The sequence below is a fragment of the Psittacula echo genome (genome assembly GCF_963264785.1).
Source record: "Psittacula echo genome assembly, chromosome: 7".
Classification (NCBI taxonomy): Eukaryota; Metazoa; Chordata; class Aves; order Psittaciformes; family Psittacidae; genus Psittacula; species Psittacula echo.
This window is the reverse complement of record NC_137740.1, coordinates 63,240,178-63,263,066: the sequence shown is the minus strand read 5'-3', so window position 1 is coordinate 63,263,066 and position 22,889 is coordinate 63,240,178. Positions and strand designations below refer to the sequence as shown.

The window sequence follows — 22,889 nt, the reverse complement described above, 5'->3', positions numbered from 1 at the left end:
CATACCAGGGTAAAGATTATGCTGCTCATGCTTGCCAGTTCCTGCAGGAACCTGTATGTGTCCGTTGGAGCCACACAACTGCTTCTTCAGCATGTATTTCTGCACTTGCAAATTAATTAAAGCCTCAGATCTCTTCCAGCACACTGCAACCCATGCAGAAGGGCAGACCGGGGCCCGGAGGCCCGGCTCAGCATGCAACACTGTGGTACTTATTTACCCTTCAGGTCAAGCTCCGACACAGGAGTATTTATAGCACCATAGAATGCACTACATGGGAAAGCCCTTTCAGCTCATCCAGTCCAACCCTTACCCCAGCACTGCCAAGGCCACCCCTAACCCATGGCACTGAGGCCTTGTCTCCACGGTGTGGAACACTTGCAGGGACGGTGACTGCAGCCCTGCCCTGGGCAGCCTGTGCCAATGCCTGAGCACCCTTTGGGGCAGGAATTGTTCCTCAGCTCCATCTAAACCTGCCCTGGTGCAGCTTGAGGCCGGTTCCTCTTGTCCCATCCCTTGTTCCTTGGGAGCAGAGCCCAGCCCCTCCTGGCTCCATCCTCCTCTCAGGCACTTGTAGGGAGCCATCAGGTCCCCCCTGAGCCTTCTCTTCTCCAGACTGAACTCCCCAGGTCCCTCAGCCCTTCCCCATCACACTGTGCTCCAGGCCCTGCACCAGCTCCGCTGCCCTTCTCTCGCCCCGCTCCAGCCCCTCAATGTCTCTGTTGCAGTGAGGGGCCCAGAGCTGAACACAGGATTCGAGGTGCGGCCTCACCAGTGCCCAGTGCAGGGGCACAATCCCTGCCCTGGCCCTGCTGCCGCACTGGTGCTGATACAGGCCAGGATGCTGGTGGCCTTTCGGAGCTTCGGGGACGCGGCTGACGAGCAGCTGTAGCGGCGAAGGCCGGTTTCTGAGGAGGTCTGAGCCACGCCGGCTGCCGTACGAGGGAGGTGGTACCGGGCGGGGCGGTTGGACGGCTGCTGCGGCGCCATGGAGCCCCCGCTGTCTGCCTCCTTCCTTCTCCTCCTCTCCTTACTGCTGGTCCCCTTGGTGCTCCTGGCGAGGAGGCGCCGCAGCCGGCGGACACCTCCCTTCAGCCTGCTGGTGGTGGCCGGCTCCGGTGAGTTGGAGACGCCGGTAGCGGAAGCGGGTCCTGCGGCAGAGCGCACGCAGCTGGCTCCAGGAACTACAACTCCCGAGATGCAGCGGGAGCAAGCGAGGCGCTCGCTGTGTGTGTCCTGGTGCATGCCGGGAGCTGTAGTCGCGGGCGCCCCTACCGCGCTGAGAGGAGGCCCCTCACTCCCTCACGGCGGCTGTCCCTGGAGGTCGGGTGCCCTCAGAAGCCGCCGCCCGCCTTTGGGGTAGTCAGAGTCGTAGAATGTTATAGAATGACAGAATGGTTTGGGTTGGAGGGGACCTTAAAGCTCATCTGCCACGGGCAGGAACACCTTCCACTAGAGCAGGTTGCTCCAAGCCCCTGTGTCCAACCTGGCCTTGAACACTGCCAGGGATGGGGCAGCCACAGCTTCTCTGGGCACCCTGTGCCAGCGCCTCAGCACCCTCACAGGGAAGAGCTTCTGCCTTAGATCTAACCTGAACTGCCCCTGGTTCAGTTTGAACCCATCACCCCTTGTTCTATCGCTACAGTCCCTGATGCAGAGTCCCTCTCCAGCATCCTTGTAACCCCCCTTGGACACTGGAAGCTGCTGTGAGGTCTCCGTGCAGCTTCTCTTCTCCAGTTCTTTAGTTCCTGCTTTGAGTAACTGTTAAGCTTCACCTTTATTTGGAGCATTTTCACCTGTATTTACGTCTGCTGGTTTGGTCTGTGAGCCTTCCCTTCAGAAGGCCCATGCGTGTCACCCAGGTCACTGACAAATGTATTGACTAAACCAGATGTGAGGCAGAGCTGTGCAGCTGCTTGGTCTTCTGACAGTGACTGATAACAACTCAGGGCAAGGCTTTCCAAGGATCAGTATGTCCCTTACATACGTGTCATTCTGTAATGACTTTACCCAAGCCACATTCCTCTGGTTTACTTGGGAGCTGCCACTGTTTTCCAAGTGTGTCACCCCACACTAAGGGGACACGTACATCTACTCCTTGTTACCTCCCAAAAGTCTCAGGGCAATTAATTTGCCCCCCAAAATAAGACTACCATGAAAATTTGCTGTTGCTGTTCTGTGGATACTCAGATGATTGCATTAAAACTTGTGAAACTTCAATAAACCGTCGCTCCCAAGAGAATCCCACCAGAGGAATACTGCATGAACTCCTATGGAAAAGTGGCAACAAACTCTCACGTCTAATGCAGCAGCGTAGCTCTAGCTGCTTGTAAACTGTTTGTCAGCCAAGAGTGCTTGGCTTATGTAGCAAAGGTCTTGTAGGAGGTTAATGACACTGGGCAGCGGGAGGCAGTAGGAATGCATTTAGTTTACTATTTTGGTCTGCAGCTTCCAGCAGTGTGAAAACCAACACATCCGGTAAAGCTTATGCACATACTTTGGGGTGCAGGTTGATGGTAAGCTGTTGTGGTTTAAGCCCAGCCGGCAACCCAGAACCACGCAGCCGCTCGCTCACTCCCCCCCGCCACTGCTGGGAGGGATGGGGAGAATGGGGAGAATGGAAAGAATGTAACTCCCACGGGCTGAGATAAGAACAATCCAGTAACTAAGGTATAACGCAAATCACTGCTGCTGCCACCAATAGTAATAATGATAAGGGAAATAACAAGGGAAGAGAATGCAACCGCTCACCACCCACCAACCAATACTCAGCCCGACTGAGCAGTGATATAACCCTTCTGGGTAACTGCCCCCAGTTTATATAGTGAGCATGACGTGCTGTGGTATGGAATACCTCTTTGGGTAGTTTGGGTCAGGTGTCCTGTCTCTGCTTCCTCCCGGCTTCCCCTCCTCCCTGGCAGAGCATGAGTGCTACTGCTGAACCCAGGACATAAGCTGATCCAGTCCAACAGACAAAAGGTGGGACGGCTCCACTTTACCTACACAGCCAGTCTTCCTTTTCCCACTGTTACAGGTATTCCTGGAGCTCCAGTTCAGGAAACAAAACTGACCAAAACCAACCCAAAAAACCACCCTGCTCCAAAAACCTACAAACACAATAAATACACCCTGCCCTTCTCCCCAGGTCAATGCCACTTTATCTACCCGAACAAAGTGACCTTGCAGTTAGAAGGTTGTCAGCACCCATTCAAGGTTAAAGCACTTGGCTGGAGCTGGGCTGTTTCTTCTGCCAGCACTCAGCTCTTACACTGGCTTAGCCACAGAGTGAATTCGCTGCCTCCTTAATTTCAGTGTTATAAGTTGGGGTAGTGCAGCCCCTGCTCTTGCAGGTCTTGGGACTGAGCACTGGGTAGAGGCAGTGGGAGTTATGCTTCCATGTCACAGCTCTGAGCTGGATACTGCCCACCTTCATTTTACCATAGTATGGCTTTTGAGTATGGACTACAGTATAAATCTTTGCTCAGGTGTTTTTGCAGGACGGGACATTGAACACAAATGTCATACTTCTGTGGATCCTGGTTCAATCCCATTTAACTAAAAAACTTCCATCAATACAGCCTTGGGGTAAAGGTTGGATTTGATGATCTTAAAGGTCTTTTCCAACCTGGCTGATTCTGTGATTCAGTGGGAGCTGAACTGCCTTCATGTTAAACAATCTCAAGCATCCTGTAATTGAATCCTCTACTCTCAGAGGAGTGTCACTGATAATAGTAGCACTAATGAGTTTTAAATGGAAAAGTGTCTGACTCAGCTGAAGAAATTGAAAGTTACAACATTTCCCATATACTAACTGCAGTTTACTTTGTTTTTACAGGTGGGCACACAACAGAAATCCTGAGGCTACTGAGCTGTTTGTCAGAGTCATACTCTCCCAGACATTATGTTTTTGCAGACTCAGATACGATGAGTGAAGCTAAAATACGTTCTTTTGAACAAAAAAGGGCTGAAACATTCTCCACTTCCCAGGTAACTTGTTAAAGATGCTTTTGTACAGGAAAATGATCCTAACATGTAATTCTAATTCAAGATAATTTCCAAGTGATTCCTCAAAATGATATTTTTAATACCAGCAAGTGCTTTGGATTTTCTAGGTGTTGAGAATCACTGGCACTAAAGCTCAGCTAAAGGTGCCATTCTGTACATATTCCTTTGTACCATTCTAAAAGTGAAATAACAAACATGATTAATGCTGTACTAAAGAGACACTGAAAATGGAGGTAAATACACATAAAAATAGCAAATACCATTCTTGCTACCAGTTTTCACTTTCTCTTAGATGGTCTTTACCTCCTGTTAACATGTTAGTCCCATTTAAAGCAATGGGGGAACATAACTGTAGTGAAAGTGGCTGTACAAGAAAAGCATGTTGGAAATAACTACCTTTTAATTTTGTAAACCAGATAGCCAAGAGCTATTTGTAGCTACAAAAATACTGGGGCGGGAATATGGTGGGGTTTTTTAACTTTCTTTGATATTAGTTTAGCATTTCCCTCAGTGACATGATGTATTTTTTAAAGAAATTATATCTACAACTGTTTTCTCTAAGAAAACCTCCGTTGAAATTGTATTACTTTTGTGTGGTTTAAAATTAAGCTTTAGTTACATATGCTTTAGAAGTATACAGTACCTCTTCATGTCAGATAGTTTTCTGGTTGATGACCTGAGCAAAAGCTGAACTCCTAAAAAGAATGAAAACATCATGGAAATATCCTCTTTATCTCTTTTATCAGATGTGTTCTTGCTTTGAGCTAGTTTGCTGCATGATTAACAGAGAGCAGTATAACTCTGGTGACTTGAAATGTGATCTGATGTCCAGTGAAGCTAATAGAAAGTTGGTATTTTTGCTTAGAAATGGGAGTGAGTACAATGGAAATGAACAACAGAAATCTTAGTCCTTTTGAACAAGTAGTACAACACACAGAAATTATTTATGTGGTACTGAATTCATATGGTGCATGTTGTCTTCAGCAGCGCTACTGGGACAAGACATTGTAGTGCCAATGATTTGCAGAACAAACCCTTTTAATGTAAGCCTGAGGTGAGCAATAAGGCTCACATAGGAAGGACGTTTTTAACTTTGTTTAGCCCACTTCCAACCTTGGAAGATGAAGTACAAACAGCTGAATCCAGTGGGATGACTTTGTTTCAAATGGAACATGGCAGTTCCTTCTCTCATCGTGCAACAGGGATGAAAGTTTAGTAAAGTGACCACAGGTATTTCCTGTTCAGAGGAATCTGGGTTTGGTGATCAGGCATTCATACACCCATGTGAAAAATGTCCAACCCTACATTATTAAATATATTAAAAATACATATTTTGACTGTTAAAAGGTTATGCAGTTTTCTACTAGTTCACTTCGTTGTGCTAAGCAGCTTCCTTTATACCCCTTCCAACTGCTAACAGATCACGTAGTTATATTTTCCTTCAGCATTAAAAGCCAGAGGAACATTTTTGGCTGCATCTGATTCTGCTGTCTGGATAACAGATGCTCATTTTCCTTTGACCATTCTTTTTTTCACTGGGCAAAAGTATCTAGAGTGGAAATGGAAGGCAAATTTTGGGAAGTTAAGGCCACGTGGCTATAACATACATTTGCTATCTTTCAGAGTGTGCTTTTAAGTAGTATGAGGTTTAGCACTAGGGATGCTGGAGACCATCAAGCATTTCAAAATCATGTGTTAGTAGCTTCCTGCAGCTTTGAATAAACAAAAGGGAAGAGTCTGAGAGCTTCAACCTGTTCCCTTCCTCATCTTGTCAAGGAATTAAATCCTTACAGAACTAAGGACTGGAAAAAAACCCAGTAATGACCTAAGAGGAAAATCACATACTTCTCTTTGATCTGTGGTCTGTTGTAAAAGCTACAGTATTTAGGGAGAAGGAAGGGAAGCCAGAATGAGCATCTTGCTTGCAAGAAGCAAAATGTTGCACCTCTACCCACTAAGTCTCTCGGAAAAAAACATAAAATCCAGAATGGCTCCTATAAAAAGGCCCTGTTCCTGCTGTCACTTGCCTCTTTGTTCTTTGCTGCCCTCTCAGCCTGTAGCCACAACTATTCTACATGGATGCTCCCACAGCTGTTGGTCAGGAAACCTGCTATGCTCAGTACAGAGAACCTGCTTCAGCTCCTGCTGGCCTACTCTAACAGCAGAAAGACAACTTACTTGCTGACTGACAACATGAATTCTTCACTGGATCATATACCCCCATTTCTTATGTCTGAGATGAGCAACAGGATTAACTAACCTTTACATAATGCTCGTTTGACCATGTGTTTTCAATTTTACATCATGCTACAAAATCGTGTTCCTCAGCATGAAAACAAACTACATAAACTACAAATAAACCCAGTTTATTTGCAAGCATTTCAGTATATTCAGTTGAGCATGTTATGTTATGATAATTCACAGCAGAGGCAGTTTTCCACCATCTTTTCCTTGCATGCTTGCAAAACAACAGTATTTAACTATGATGAAGAAAATCACATCAGGTTTTCTTGGGAAATACTTGTTTAACACCATTCTTACAGTGAAAGGAGCATCTGAATAGTGCCACCAAAGCTTGATCTGCTTAAAAGTACCTTATCATACACCTATTTCTTACAGGACTGAATACTATGCAAGGGTCTAAACTCCAGTTACGGCATTGCTTTTCATCACTTGAACTCTTCCAAAGCTTTAAAAAGCAGAGGCAGTGATAACCAGAATCCTGTGGAATGGGGAGCAGGGGGCATGTTTGGTTTTCCATATTCTGTTGCCAGACTAATGCAATCGGAGTTTCAACACCTGCAAAGAAAACATAAACCAACCAGTTCATAACATCTGGTAATGCCTTCCAGTGTCACAGCAATTAAAGAACCTGGTCATAGTGAAACAGGATCATTTCAAGTTAACATAATATTCTGCATGAAGTGAGATGGTGACCATTGTCCAGATGGAAACACTATGACAACATCAATGAACAAGTGCACTGCAGCCATTATATTTGTATTTCATCTAAACAGTCACACATTCCATTGGCATCAGGACTACCTTCTGATATAGCAGGAGTTTTTAGGTGTAGTTCCTCTGCATCAATGTGAAAGCCATCTGCAAAGAGCGCCAGGAAGCCCAACTACTGTGAACTGCTTACAGCATTCTGAGACAAAAAAACCATGTGTGTTTTACACACAATGAATAATCTCTACTGTTTCCTAGGGAAAGAACAAAGAAAGCTATTTCTTAAACTTATTTTTTTATTTCATGATAAGATATCCTTCTCTGTTTCTTTATGCAAGTATTTGAATATGCATCTTACCTCTCTTTTCACTGCTCATTGAGTCCTCATTTAATGGCTAGTGATATTTGATGTTGCATTTTTAATCGTATGCACTGGACGTTAGCTAAGAAAAGTTGTTACGTTTTCTGCAGTGTAAATCCACAAGGAATTTATAGAGACAAGAGGCAAACGAGAGTCAAGTCACCCTGTTCGGATCATACTTAGATTTGTGTCTCGGTGACCACGAGGTGGGGCACTACGTTAACATCCTGTGGGGAGAAGCTGCTCTAGCCGAGTTGTCAGGTTAGGAATGTTTTAAAGCAATGTGAGAAGAGATTGAAAACCAGATAGATAGCTCTAGTATTTCATTTTACTTTCTACCACGATTGCTAAGCACGACATTGAATAAGGCACTGAAGAAGAGGTTTTGTAGCCAAACATTTCCAAACTAAATTTAAAACAAGTTAGCGCAGAGAGATGTAGTAACTCTAGAGAAGGAGCAACAACAGCTTTAGGAAAATAACAGCTCAGTTTATCATGCTCTCTTCCAGTTCACCCTCGATCGCATTCCCAGAAGCCGTGAGGTTAGGCAGTCTTGGACCTCCTCTGTGGTAACAACGCTATATTCCATGCTTTACTCCCTTCCTTTGACCTACAGACGGAAACCAGATTTGGTAGGTAAAGTAAATTTTAACTTATTGGGAACTTGCTATTCTGCATCATAGAAGCATTTGGACTATCAAGACTGTATCTCATTTGTATACTTAGGTTTACAGTTCACAGGGAAAGTATGTTTTGAATGTAAAATTAAAGCTGAGAGAGCTATAGCAGCAATATACCAAGAGAGAACAGGTTGCACTGCCAGTGAATTAGAATAGCAAATACCAGTGTCCCCTCTCAAAGACTGCAGGCAACGTCAGAGAGCGTCACTCCCTTGTTAATACTGGAATAGCTAACACAAACCAGGTTGCAGGTTCCTGATAATATCTCTTCAGGATTGCAACAGCACAAACTGTTGTTTAGTAATGCCTGGTAATCCTGTTGGCTGTCTTGCTCCTGAAATGGTAATGAAATCCAGGCAGAAATCCATACAGATTGGGTTCTTGTGCTTACATGGACTTCTCAACTGTATGCATAGTTACACCCACAGAGGGTATTTGTAAGCAGACTTGTTTTAGCTCTCTGCGAACTGTATGGCTAATCCTAAAGAGGCTCTTTATGTTTGTGATACTTTGACTGTTTAGAGAAACTGCTGTGCGTAATTTGATGTCATTGGCTTCAGTAGTACTGCTTCAGTTCCTATCAGATCAAAAGCTACTTGCTTGCTGGAGTCTTCACAGCAGTTTAGCATGCAGAACAACAGAAGCAGCTTTCTGCAGTTCTTGTTTTTCAAGCCTATTCTGAAGACTGGAGATAAAGTTGGGAGGGAGGGAGGGAGGAGGTGGCTTACCATGCTTTTCACAGTGATTGTAATTGTGGGTAAGGGGAGGGAATAATAGAGGGGTGTTTACATGAAGCAGACATCATTAGAGCAAATGCAAGTAACATATTTAGAAATCACTTTTTCACATCACTGGGTTTTGGTTACTTTCAATATTTTTTAACTTACTACTGCAAAAAATCTGGCAAAATCTCACTGTGTAGTTTAATCTATTGCCAAAGTGGCAACAGGACTCAGGGATTAAAATGCCACGTATCATCAGTGAAAAGATTCTGTGTGGTATGTGAAGCAACCGGCAATATTGAATTGCCTGTAGAAGAAAAGGTCTGTGGTGATTGCAGCTCCCCTTACTCTTGGCAAAATGCAATGCTTCGTGGTCAAAAACACACAAACAGAAAGGGTGGGACAAATACTGGCGTTTACAGGACTCATCTATGATTTCTGGCACAGAAGTCCACAGCCAAGTTCAGAATAAGCAGAATATTACATCATGCTGAGAACTTCCTGGTTTTAAACAGTAAAGCTTATGGGTGCTGTACATTTTCAGTCTTGGCAACTGTTGTTGTTTAACTGGAGGAGGGAAAGACAAATCTGAATTACTTGTAAGTCATTTGTACGTGTGAGTGATTCCCAAAGCTTTACACTTGCTTTTAGGCTTGTCAAAAGTGTGTGCAGGTTGGAAGCCTTCTCCAGACACCCAAAAGCTAAAGAAAAGCAGAAATGTTGCAGTTTTCAAGGAATACAGGACAAGAGAAGTACTGCAAAGGAAGCCCTAAACCATTAGGTGCACAAAGGCAAGATTTGGAGGAGATAGGCTTAGGCTGGCATAACTGGCATATCTGTGGAGCCAAAAGAGCCGTGAAGGGGAAACAGCAAACCTAGCTGCACAGGAGTTACTTTATATGTGCTTATTTACATTAGCACTGTGTCCCCTTTGTATCTCCCACTGATCTTCTGGCAAAGCTGCTTAGTTTAGTTTGCATGAGAAATCAGTTCTGTCTAAACCTTCTTCAAGACAGTGAGTTCAGAAAGAGCTCAGCAACTTCCAGGAGACCTTTGCTGTCTTGTAGGACTTGACCCATACTTGAAATGGGCCCACAGGGAGTTTAAAGAAATGTAAAAGTTAGCTTAGTTGTTCAGTTTGAGATCATCTTCAAAGGGGCCCATTTCCACATTACAAACATCTGCTTTCTGCAAAGTTAAGTCCCTTTAGAGATATTAAACCAAATAACAAGATGTCAGAAATCATGATCAGCTTGTTTCCCTATAGCTAAGGACTATAGAAATATAGGCGTTACAGTGGTTTGCAGGCATGTGTATGCTGGGCAACCTTAGATAGGCTTCCTACGCCAAGGCCTAAAATCCCAGGAAAGAAAGACTTGTGCCAGCACACTTTGCCTACACCTTCCTTTCCCCAGAAAAGCTTTTAAAACCATCAGCTGCAGACAGATTTAATAGGTAGTGATAGCCTCAAAGACTGCAAATTCCTACCATGAAAACAGCTGGTCAGAGAAGACTTATTGCTCTCATTGAAAGGCTGAGAAGAAACATAAAACCAGAATAAGATGTTAGAAGATCTACTGTCTAGGGAAAGATACAAATTACACCAATTTAGTTACAGAAAATTAGATGAGACACAGAGATTTCTCACAAAGACAGCTACTGAATGTTGCATAGACTATTTGATGTCCAAGGAATAAACTAATGTTACAGCCTTCCTATAATATGGATTAAGTCAGTAAGCAGAGGAAACCAATCTCTAGTTCTTCTGCTGCTTACAGAGCTATTGTCATTGTCTCTAGGCTGACTTGCAAACCTTGAAACCACATCTTCAGGTGACTTAGTCGTTAGGTTGTATTTGACAAAACATGGTTATTCCCATCATTCTTGCACACCTGAAATTCAAACTGAAAACAAAGAACATGTGGGTACCATGCAGCAGAAAGCTGTACAGAGATTGTGTCCAGTCCTTGTTTTCAGCAATAGATGGGCTACAGTGGGCTACAAGTGGATAGCTACAACAGAATCATAGAACAGTTAGGGTTGGAAAGGACCTTAAGATCATCCAGTTCCAACCCCCCTGCCATGGGCAGGGACACCTCACACTAAACCATGGCACCATAGGCTCTGTCCAACCTGGCCTTGAACACCGCCAAGGATGGAGAATTCACAACCTCCCTGGGCAACCCATTCCAGTGCCTCACCACCCTCTCAGTAAAGAATTTCTTCCTTATATCTAATCTAAACTTCCCCTGTTTCAGTTTGAACCCGTTACCCCTTGTCCTGTCACTACAGTCCCTGATGAATAGTCCATCCTCAGCATCCTTGTAGGCCCCCTTCAGGTACTGGAAGGCTGCTATGAGGTCTCCACGCAGCCTTCTCTTCTCCAGGCTGAACAGCCCCAACTTTCTCAGCCTGTCTTCATACGGGAGGTGCTCCAGTCCCCTGATCATCCTCGTGGCCCTCCTCTGGACTTGTTCCAACAGTTCCATGTCCTTTTTATGTTGAGGACACCAGAACTGCACACAATGCTCCAAGTGAGGTCTCACGAGAGCAGAGTAGAGGGGCAGGATCACCTCCTTCGACCTGCTGGTCACGCTCCTCTTGATGCAGCCCAGGATACGGTTGCTTTCTGGGCTGCGAGCGCACACTGCAGCCGGCTCATGTTCATTTTCTCATCGACCAACACCCCCAAGTCCTTCTCCTTGGGCTGCTCTGAATCTCTTCTCTGCCCAACCTGTAGCTGTGCCTGGGATTGCTCCGACCCAGGTGTAGGACCTTGCACTTGGCATGGTTAAACTTCATCAGGTTGGCATCAGCCCGCCTCACAAGCGTGTCAATAATTTGGTCCATGATTTGCTCTCCTTTAATATAACGAAATTTCACCTAGAACTGCGCCAAAATGCTGCAGAAGGCTCCCCTCATTAGTGGACTGCACATCCTGGACCCCTAAGAGCAGACTTAGTTTGCTTTTCTGGGAAAAGTTCTCCGTAGTTCCTACTGCCTTAGTGCTCTGCAGAGCCTGGAATAAGCAGACCTTTTCAGATCACTTCTATTTGGGAAAATCTGGGTTAAATCAGGCAAAGAAGGTAGTCCGTCCAGAATAGGGCCTCCTTCCCGTGGGAAGGCTGTAGTAAGTGGTTTACATTTGCACAGCAAGTACAACAAGCTCTGCTGTCTCCTTCCTCACCAGCTGTCAGCTGAGTGAGTCTCTCCTTAACCTTCTTTCTAGAAGCCTGAAACCTGCTCAGCTGATTATGCTTCCAGCAGCCTACCAGTTCTTCTATGCCTGCCCATCTCATCACACATGCTTGGTCCCCTGACTGGTTAAATTCACTGCAACAAGCTTCTAGAGTTGGTGCAGAAGTGTTCACACAGTAAGCTATATGAAAGGGGATCATTATTTCCTTTAGCTAAGTTTTTCCATTCTTTGTGCCCTGCCCACAGATGTCTTTATTTCAGAGCGCTTTAACAAATGACTAGGACAAATAGTAAGTTATTGTCCCTTATATCACAGCTCTTATTAGAACTTTGTGGAAAGCTACAAAAGCTGGGTGGTGGCATTTTTTCCTCTGTTCACTCCATAACAAGTGAACTTTGTATAATGCAGTATTAAGACTATCTGGTGCCTTCTTTTGTATGCTGAATCTTTCCCCACGATTTATGATACTTTTGGACCAGATTGACAATATGTGTGATCTACTCTTGGTCTTCTAGGATCAAAACAGTCAAAAGAAGCAAGAGTAAGAACATTGGCTTAAAACCTTCAGTGATTCGAATCACGTAGTCTAAAAAGGAAACAAAAGCCACTGAAATTTTAACTTCTCGGTGTTAATGAAAATATGAGGCTTATTCACCCCTCCTCTACTATGTTGTATGCTGTGTACAGCTACCCTGCAGCCACAATGTGAAACTACCTTTTGCTGAACACAAACATCTAAAGCTATCCACATTGGTTAAAGCTAGGTTACTGCTCTGCTCTTTCTGTGACTGCCAGTTAGACATGCCTGTAGACACTGCATTTCAGAGGGAGGACAGAAGTAGCAGTAAAGATGAACTGAGAGCTTAGATTTAAGCAGAGGTTAAACTAAAGACTATTCAGACTTAATTCATCAGCTCTCAGATTCACTGTGAACCTAATGAATACTCTGGTCACATTTCCATTTATAAAGCATGGTTTCAAGTAAGCAGTCTTGCTACATCTGACCACTGAACCAGGCCACTGCTGTCAGTCAGATACAGATGGCTAATACCTCTAGATTTTGCATTGTGAAGACATTTCAGACAGGTATTTGATGTGGATTCTCACTATATCAACTGCAGCGACTAGGCAGTAGACTCAAAGATGTTTACATACATATAAAATACCAATTTTAGCTAACCTAAAATACTGCAGTCAAGCTCTAGTTAAGTGAATACTTAGCTAATGAAAGACACATTGAGATCTGCAGTTAAAGGCTCATTTTAGGCCACGAGTAGTAATATGTATGATTATATTTAACAGTCTTTTGACTTGATTTTTCCTTTCAAGTAGAGCTAGGCTACTATACTAAGCAGTACTTTCTAGTATCAGGAGATAAGCCATTACCTTTAAATAGGCTCTAAAAGTTTCTATGGCACTTCCAATGGTGCTCTGACCAAGATGCTTTAGTCAGGTTCAGACTCAGCCAAGGTGACACTTAGAACAACCGCTTGCTGAAATTACTAGTTAGTACCTAGTGATTGTAGCTACAGATGTACCTCAGTATCTACAGTTTCATTTATATAGCAAAAGCCTTCCACTGAATTTGTTTATTACCCCCTTTTTCATCCACAGAAAGTCAAATTTCCTTTACTTCCTAATAATTTATCAGCAGCAATAAACCACAGACCCACTCCATGGTAATGCAGGTTGGGAGTTAGTTTATTCTCTAGCCTGCATCTGCCTTGGTAATCTTGTTCTTTTTTAACCAAGCTTCTACCCACCTCCCACAGTTAATCACAAGACTCACTGGTGCCACTATTTCTTGACACAAACTTCTGGCAGAGCTCATGATGTTTGGTTGCTCCTGCTGACAGCGTGGGTGTTAATTTAGCGTTTTAATAACCAACACTTAACATTCCTACAGACTTGACCATTAGCATCACTTTCATACCTATCATTATTTTCAATGCATTGGTTCTGTGTTTCTCAGTTTACATTTGGCAACTAGGGTGGGGAGTGTGCTGATGGAAACTACCACTCCAAAGGCCTTTTAATCCCAGTGACAGACCTGACACCTTTCATCTGAGATGCAGGGCAGTTAAGTAGGGTGCCTAAGGTTAGCTTCATCAAAAAGAAATACATAAATAAGTCAAGCCTACATGTTTCTTTATGCGTCCAAATCTAGATTCTCTTATTTCACTAAGTTGTTGCCTAACTTCTGAGGCTCTTAATGACCCCGGTTATCTTCCTTTTCATCAGTAAAGCCCCCAGGCGTACTCAGAACCAGACCTGAGCTGTTTAAGTGTCAAATAGCCAGATGCACAGCCTGAGCTCTGCTGAAGTACAGAAGCTGGGAGTTTCCCCTCACTACTTGGCATGTGGATGCTGATCCAAATCACATCAGCTGGGCCTCTTCTCTTGTCTCTTGCCCCTGAGGACACTTGGGTGGTAAGACTGGGTCAGACCACTAAGAGCCTAGAAGGCAGGCGAGATAATGCCTAGTGCTGTTACAATTAAATCCTGTTGTTAAGTCTAGTTCCTGGCGGCTTTGTGGAAGCTCTGCTTTTCTCCCATAGGAAAATCCATGAGGTAGGATTTTTGTCTTCCTCTCCTTCAGGAGAACGTTTATAAAATAAGAGCTGCAGGAACAAGAGAGTTGATGATGCTTCCCAGCATAGTTAATTCTATGATGAAAATAATACTCCAAAGTAAAGCAATGCACATTAGAAACCCAACTGCACAGTGTGCTGATTTAGGTCCTTGCTCTTCCACTTCTCTCTTCCCTGTTCTGGCATTCACTGATCTTATTTATCCTGGTTAAGAAATCTGCCTGTAGGACCCCACATGTCTGTGCTTGTTTTGAAGAGCACCTTAGCTGCTGCATGTACTGTATGATGGCAACAACAGGAACTGTGCCAACAAGATACACAGAAGTGTACTAGAAAGGTTTTCATGGCAATGCTACAAGCTATAGATGATAGTTGCTGACCAGCCTGAACACAAACTGTTGCTATAGAAGACTATCTTCTTGCATTCCTGATGAGTCAAGGAATTTAGACAGTAGAGGATAAAAGTGTGCCCAGATATAAATCAATTCTACCTTAATTACCCATTTACATCAGACAAAACATCTAGGTATTTTTTGTCCCAGCCTGCAATCTGCAGGGAAGTTCAAACAGCAAAGAGGGTGTGAAGTTCTAGGTGGTTTTATATACAGCTTGTGGAGGGAAGTGAACTGGATGAGATCTTCACTCTTTAAAAAGAAGAAAGCAGTAGGTAATTTAATGACCTTTAGATTGTTCGAACAGAGCCTGAAATTCTTCTTTCTCCCACCCAGTTGCAGTAATAAGGAATTGTTGGAAAAGGTTCCTGCCTTTTTTGGTTTTAAGCCTTAAAAACAACCATTAACAATTCTAAGCTAGCATTCCTTGAGGTTCAAAACTCAAATTCCCAGACATGCTAAAGAGCTAGACTAGCAAAAGCTTTAACAAGAACACTCCCTCCCACATCCTCAAGTATTGGAGCTAAGGAGAAATCCCTCTCCCAAATCTTCAGAATTCTCTTGGTTTTCTGATTACCAAATAAATTTATATTCCCTAGAAGAGATCGTATTTCTGTCCTAACTGCAGTACCTCCCTGGGGGATGAAAAGTGTATCTCTTGAAACCTTTTAGAGTTACCCATTTATGGCAAAAATAGCCATGTCTCTCTATTTGCCATGCAGGCTTTAGCTGTCATCCAAGTTACCAGCAGAAATTGTTCCTTCATGGATATGCCCTGCTATGTCTGAGCATATTTAAAACCCCAAATCTATGCAAAAGAAAAGAACATGCACATTTTCTCTGAGAACATGATACTGAAACAAAGAGCACGTGAATAAAAGCAGTACTCTCCATACCTGGAGATCTTCACTGAGAAGGAGATGCAGGAATTTTGATGCACCCTCTGTGATGAGTAAATTGTTTTCCCAGTGCTAAAGCAGAAAACATTAATGTGAGAGAAAGTTAAGTGCTATGCTCCAAATCAAAATATCACCAAAATGGTGAGTCCACAGCAGAAGTGGGAGTACAACCCCGGTTTCTTAACTCTCCAGGCTTGCATCTTGGTCATGAGCTCATGAGGTAAATCTGCTTACAACTAAAACTGGTATTTGTTCACTGATGCTTTTGTTAGTTCAATTTGATAGTTACAGCATCTCCAGTATTAAGAAAGCAGGTCCCACAGCTGCAGGGCTGCAATGCCTGGAGGCTGTTCAGAATACACTGAGCACTCAGTGGAACCAGGTCCTTGGGAATCACAGGTAGGAAATGGGAACAGCTGAGTCCAAGAAGCCAGATTACAGCTGCCTTTGTAGGTAGCACTCAGTGCTTCTGTAGGGGAAGGGGAAGTATGTTCAGCTGGATACTTCACCTCAGTGTGTAGTAAGATAACAGTGAAATCCAAGCAAAGCATGATGCGCTCATTACATGCTGTGATTTACATAGCAGAATACAAATTAATTCCTTGCAGATTCTCTCTTCTCATGCCACAGAAACAGTCAAGATCCCCCCAGCAAAGCAAGAAACACATCAACAAACCCATTTTTTATTGCACTCTGAAATCATCAAAGGCAAGAAACTCCTGCAGTGTCAAAACCCTCAGTTCCTACCTGATGAATACAGGAGTCCAGGTTTTTGTTTCTAAATGAAGCCTTTCAATTGTAGTTCAGATTGGTTTCCCACTTCCTCTCTTCTATACTGGCTCCTTTTTTTATCCCCTTTCCTTTTCCTTCCTTAAAATATCAGGAAGAGCTATCCAAATCTCCTTGACTTTTCTGACAAACCTCAGAGATATCTTCTGGGCTTTCATATCTCTACAGGCTGAACAGCTCCTTTTTGTTCCCAAATGCTAAATAGCCATTGAAATGAAGTGTTTATCATCAACAAAAGCCAAGTTTGAGCAGTCCATCAAAACCACAAAATTATTAATAAATTACAGGCACACTTTTGTTCCTGAGAAGCAGAAAATACCTAATTGGGCTTTTTCCCAACACTGGTCAAAAGTAGCTCTGTTTTCTTGCCTAGATGTACAAAGATGATGCAGTTAACCCAGCCTGGGTCAGTTTTGTACCATTCTGCTTGCCTTTGCCTCTTTTAGTGGCTCCCCATCGCTACCATCTAGTCCCTTATTCTTACCTCCAGTTATTTAACACTGTGAGGAAGGAAGCATTACCAGCACTAAGGAAGCTTGAGCAGTGTCCTAAACATACTCCAAGAGACAGCACCATAAGCAGCAAGCAATGCAGTCTTCAGTTCCCAAGTGTGCATCACCCTACAGCAGCAGTAATCAACATCCCCAGCCCTACAAAGCTGGGCAGCTTTTCTGCTTTTCTCCAGGTGGCAAAGGCCAATCCCTGTGGAGTTCATTAAGGAGAAGAGCAGGTGTCAACAGTTTATTGTGCAAAACAAATCTCCCATGAATTTTCCACTTTCTCCTAAGTTTTGGGGGACTGATGCTGTCCTCCGATGGTTGTAATCTGGGAACATAAGCAGGACTCGAGCATCTGTTCATTAAAGATACACAGCAAATATGTTTACATATTGCTGAGGAAAACTGCATGTTTTCTGCTTTACTCATTTTTGTTTCAACTGGTGGCCTGACATTTAATCCCAGTGAAGCTGTGAGCTATGCTTTCAGTGTTTGAGCTGGTAAATGTCACTCTGCCACAGTGCTGCATTCACCAACTCTAAAGCAGCTTTTATCAGCAGCGGTGCCATGTGCCAGTGTGCCCAGTATGCCAGACTGTTGGCTTAGCTTGTTTTCTTTCAACAGTGGTAGAAAATATCTGAAACAGAAAAGCAACAACTACTCCATTTTAATAGGAAAGTGATTAGTCAGTGATTAATAATTAATTACATAATTAGAGAGTCACCAAGTACAAATGTTGTCTTCTGATCCTTTCCTTTTAAACCTCCATTAATATACAGACTGTTTCATTTTATTGTACTGTTGAAAAGCGGTTACATTGACTTGGTAGAGGATTTTAATATGCAGGATTTAGTTTCTAGACCTAGCAGTGGAGGCGAAAGCAAATGGTGCAGAGACCTGCAGCACTGCCTTCTGGAATGATTCCTTACAGCTTGTTGGCAACAAAGTCAGACAGCCCAGTGACCAAGAAAATCCTTGGGCGGCTCAGAAGGTCACAGAGGCTCCTTCTTTCCCTTTCTGCTGCCTCACCACAGAAGGCTGAACCAAATAAACTAGAGATCTTTGGAGACATATCTCATGCAACGCAAATATTCTACAGGCAGCCTTGTAGCTAAAGTAAATAGACACTGGGAAACGCTTACCCTCAATAGCTGGTTGACCTTGTAGAGGCCCTGGTCCCTTCTTGCCCAATAGGTGCTTGCTTTTTCTCCACAGCATACTAATGATTCCCTGAGAGACACTTGTGTTCTGCTGCAGGGGAAGAAACAAAAGCTTTGGTCTTTTCAAGGTGGAGAACAGCAATCCTCCAAAATGTACTTTTGAGCAGTGTTTTGAGATTCACTAGTAGGACAGCTCATCTCCTCTTACATGTTTAAGGGGGAATGTAGATGATTCAGTTCCTTTCCACCATCAACAAGTTTGTATACTGGAAGGAACTGAACAGCAGTGTTTCTAGCTTACAGATTCCACAAAGGTTCCTCATCTTACGATGTACACACTTGTTGTCTCAGGATTTTCCCCTGTATCCCCTGATGAGTGTATGACGCTGTATTCCAAGCAGCAGGAATGCTGATCTCCCTTCCTGCTGACAATGTGAGAGGGAGCAAGTAGGACTGGTCAGACCAGATTTTTGGAGGGGAATTGCCACTCCAGCACGTGAGCAACTGCACCAGTTCTCGGTACAACATTGCTCTGGACACACACAGAAGGTTAACTGAAGGTTAATTTGTAGTGATCACAACCCCAAATTCAGATAGGGATCTGTTTGTCTGGTGGCTTCAGCAGGTTTATACCAGTCTCTTTCAGGGGACAGTTCTTAAACCCAAACATCTTAGAATAGGAACATCTATAGTCAGAGTATTTAATGGGCATTTTGCATACAGAGATCCTATGGAGTCCCATCCGTTTTGTCTCGTTTGAACTGGTAGGTGTGTAAGGGGAAAGAGCAGAGGACGTGAGTTACGATCAGATCATAGTTTCTAAGAGATGCCTAGTCCATAATTTTCCTGGTTCTTCCTGCGTAGAGGTACTTTTCCATGAATCCAAGGGATCTGAGAAGCAGCTTACAAGTTATAAACAGTCAGTAGAAGGTATAAATTGAGTGCATCGTATCAGAACCTTGATATAGTAAAGGTGTTTTATTATGATTTCAATTTTGATTTTCTGTTTTGCACCTCGGCAAAGTAGTAACAGCAACTCCATGTGGCCTTTAGAGCTACAGAGTCACAACTAGACCCAATTACTATTACTTAATTACATGAACTTTACTTAGTTTGGAATTCATGCTAGCATTTACCTTTATGTGTGCATTTAAACACAGGAATACCAAATACCAGAAAGACTGGAGCCCCTAGCCAAGCTTCATAAAGGGAGGGGGAAGTAGGATGAAGTGTACGGCAAAGTGGCTTGATAAAGACCATGAGTGTAATACTTCAGCTTCTGGGCTGAGGAAGATGTAGGATGTCTGCCTGACCTAACTCCTATCTGTGACTGGCATCTTTTTGTGTCAGACTATGGAGAGTAAGGGACTGATGTCAAACTCTCTCCTTGCTTTAAACCAGTGGGTTGAGCTTTCAGACTAGATGGAAGCTAAAAGAGTGCAGAGCCGTATGAGTCCAGATGGTGAAAGAGTGGCTGGGAACAGGGATGGAGAGGGAAACAAAATACCAGAGATCACAAAGAAAACCAGGGGAGAGAGGATGGGTGGGATACATCTCAGACTACAGAGAAACACCGAAATGGAAGATACTTAGGGAAAGACAGGGGAGAGGACTAATGCAACAGAAAAAAGGCTTGGGGAGCAGTATGAAACAATATTCGTACCTCAGGTAGCTCTACTAAAGGAAAGGGAAAGAAGAGTTTCTGTTTAGCAGCAATGCGAATGTTTGTTCACTTCAAGCTGAATTTATAATCTGAAATTGAGTCAGATTGAATAGTCAACTCACCAACAAAACCAGTAGTAAATCACTTTTTTGGACTGTTTTGGTGCTTTTTACGCACTTGCAGCACGAGCCCTGATGGGTTTTGCCTGCAAACAGAACAATTCCAACTTGATTCCTATGCCTGTGTTTACACTACAGTAACAAATGCAATTACAAGCAGAGATACCTGAGCATGCCTTCATTTAGATATCAGTAGAGTACCAGTAGCACAATCAACATCAGTGCACATTAATCAAATTTGGCAAGAAATAGGGTCTTGATTTCCTAAAAGAAGGCTTTCTTTCCACATAACCCCCAGCTGTGCAGCAAAGCATTGATTACATGGTAGCAGTTAAATTTAGTACGAAATTCCTTGCCTGAAAACAGTTTGGATACCCAAGAAGAGTGCCTTAACATACCCTGCTTCAAACCTTCTGCTTTTAAGCAGTCTGCGCGTCCGTTTCCCAATGTCTAGAACTGGAAGACCACTTTCTGTTAACATTTATAAGTGAATTTGAGCTCATCTGCTACAAGGACGTGACGTGTATTTGCCAAAACACCCTCCTTCTGTATGCTTGTTCCTATGTAACAGTGTTTATTAGAAGCAAAACAAATGCAGTTGTGCACATCAGTTAGTAGATTCTGATGAAGGTCCTAAGTCATCAGCACATTTTTGCTGAACTCCTGTGTGTTTTACTCACTTAAGCCAAAGTTCAAGAGGTTTATAACCAGATCCCAGCTTTAGTAATCCTAATTAAACTTCTTTGGTCCTAAGCTGTGCACAGATCTCATTAGTGATACAACACAAAGCTGTGAGTGAAATTAGAAGCTGTTTAAGTTGTATACGCCTGAGTCAAGACTTCTGCTTCCTTCATGGACATGAACTGATTAACTGCGTCCTCTCAGAGCTCTTCTCCTCAACTTGTAAAGAAAGATGATCTTTTTTGGCAGCTACTTTGAAATAATGTCTTTTGCTTGCCCCATTCCCCCCGTTTTTCTTCATAGTCACATGCCCCCTTTGTGCTTTCAGCTATCCTTGGAAATATTTTGATTTGTAAGTGGAACGTGACATGAATGCACACATTTCATTCTTCACCCTATGAAAAAAACCGTGTTTTACTTGTGTAACATGTTTCATCTCTTTTAGATATTGTGCAATGGACCAGGAACATGCGTTCCTGTCTGTGTATCTGCTCTTCTCCTTGGGCTTCTAGGAATAAAGAGAGCAATCATTGTGTATGTAGAGAGCATCTGCCGCGTGGAAACTTTATCCCTCTCTGGGAAGATTCTGTACTACTTTTCAGATTATTTCATTGTTCAGTGGCCTGATCTAAAGGAAAAGTATCCCAAGTCAATATATCTTGGTCGAATAGTGTAACCATGGAAGACAAGCTTTCCCTAACACAAACTCTGCAAGCTCCTCACTGAAGAAATGCATTCCTCTAGTAATTTATTCTCAAGGCTTCCTGTTAAGAAATGAGGCTGTGCTGGAGAAGGAGACAATAATAAAGATTTAAGTACATTTAAGTACATGTTTGTGTAGTTGTTTTCCTTGCCATCGTGTAGGTCTGTTCACCAATACCCCATAATGCCCTTAAGTCTGTGCCGTCTCTGTTTTCATCTAGTTTTCCTGCTATGTGAATGGCAATTTTTGTCTACAAATAAATATGGGAGTTTGTATGAATGTAACATTTCCTGTAAGGAAACGTCGTGTAGTTTTCTAAATTGTAAGAAACAAAGTCTTGTTCTAGCACAACAGCCTTTATTTCCTGTATGCTAGCAGTGAAGTCCCTAGTGAATCCTTAGAGTATAAAGGAAACAGTTATGTTAAGTTGGCTTCCTGACAGTTTGTACTCCACAGTCTTCCAAAACCCCCAAAGCATTAAACCAGTGTCATTTTTCCTCTGGGCTCGTCAAAGCTGTCCTTATAATCTGTAGCGCATCTTTTGGAAGCTGTTGCTCGCTTCTGAAGGTAGATAAAGGTGACAAGTGTCATGCTACAGGCACGGTACTTCAAAGAGGATTTAAGAAGTACTTTCTTCAAAGCATTCGCGCAAAAATCTTTAGCAGGTTTACATCATAGGGAGCAAATCAGCACTTGAGAAAACTGACCTGGTTCAGGCTCTGACATATTACTGTCAGTAATAGGGGAAGGAAGAGCGTTTTCCTCTCTTTTCCTGATACAGTGAATTTGACTTTATATCCTGTTTTCTCATTTTAAGCACCTTCCTTTCAGCAGTAAAATACGCACTTCGAATTTCGTCGTGGAAAATGGTATTCTGTACATTGGAACCACTTCTAAAAGGTATTCATTGGAGCAAAGTGTACGAAAGTCTACTTCAGCCTTTCACATTCATCTGGCAAAATGTAACGCTCCACACTGTTCCACCTATAAAGCGACATAAACACGTCTGTCATCCGTACACACACACAGGGCTCTGTGTCTGGCTCCATACACAATGCAAATGTATGTGTATATATATGTGTCAGACACATACACAAAGCCAAAAACTCGAAGAGGAGTAGAAGCGCTCTACAGCCTGACTGTGGTGAAGCTGACAGCAGCTCCTTGTACTGCCGCAGGACCAGACTCACGCTCTGATAGCCGTTCCTCAGTCGGATGTGGGAACGTTGCAGCAGCTATTCTGGTAGGGAATTTAGCTGAACAGGAATGGTGGTTCCTGCTGTCAGGAGAGGAACAGTCTGCTTTATGCAGGAAGTCATTAGAAATCATCAGAAAACAGGAGGGAGAAAACCACTGTCGTGACATTGCGAGGCCCTGTGGGGAAGCCAGCCATCATAACCTGCCCAACAGGCTTAATAATCTTCAGCAGAAGTGGCGTGCCTTGATGTGGTCACGTGTGAGTTCAGAACAGGGAGTTTC

The 22,889-nt window shown here is 43.3% G+C and overlaps 1 protein-coding gene across 1 annotated transcript; it reads left to right on the top strand.

Moving 5' to 3' along the window:
- Positions 1–603: 603 nt before the first annotated feature.
- On the top strand, positions 604–21,383 carry ALG14 (ALG14 UDP-N-acetylglucosaminyltransferase subunit; the record flags this gene model as incomplete). The annotated part of the gene is made up of 4 exons (XM_080623830.1): positions 604–1,115; positions 3,833–3,984; positions 7,825–7,947; positions 21,153–21,383. Exons 1-4 carry the CDS (start codon positions 986–988, stop codon positions 21,381–21,383), a joined length of 636 nt encoding a protein of 211 aa, XP_080479956.1. The 5' UTR covers positions 604–985.
- Positions 21,384–22,889: the final 1,506 nt, after the last annotated feature.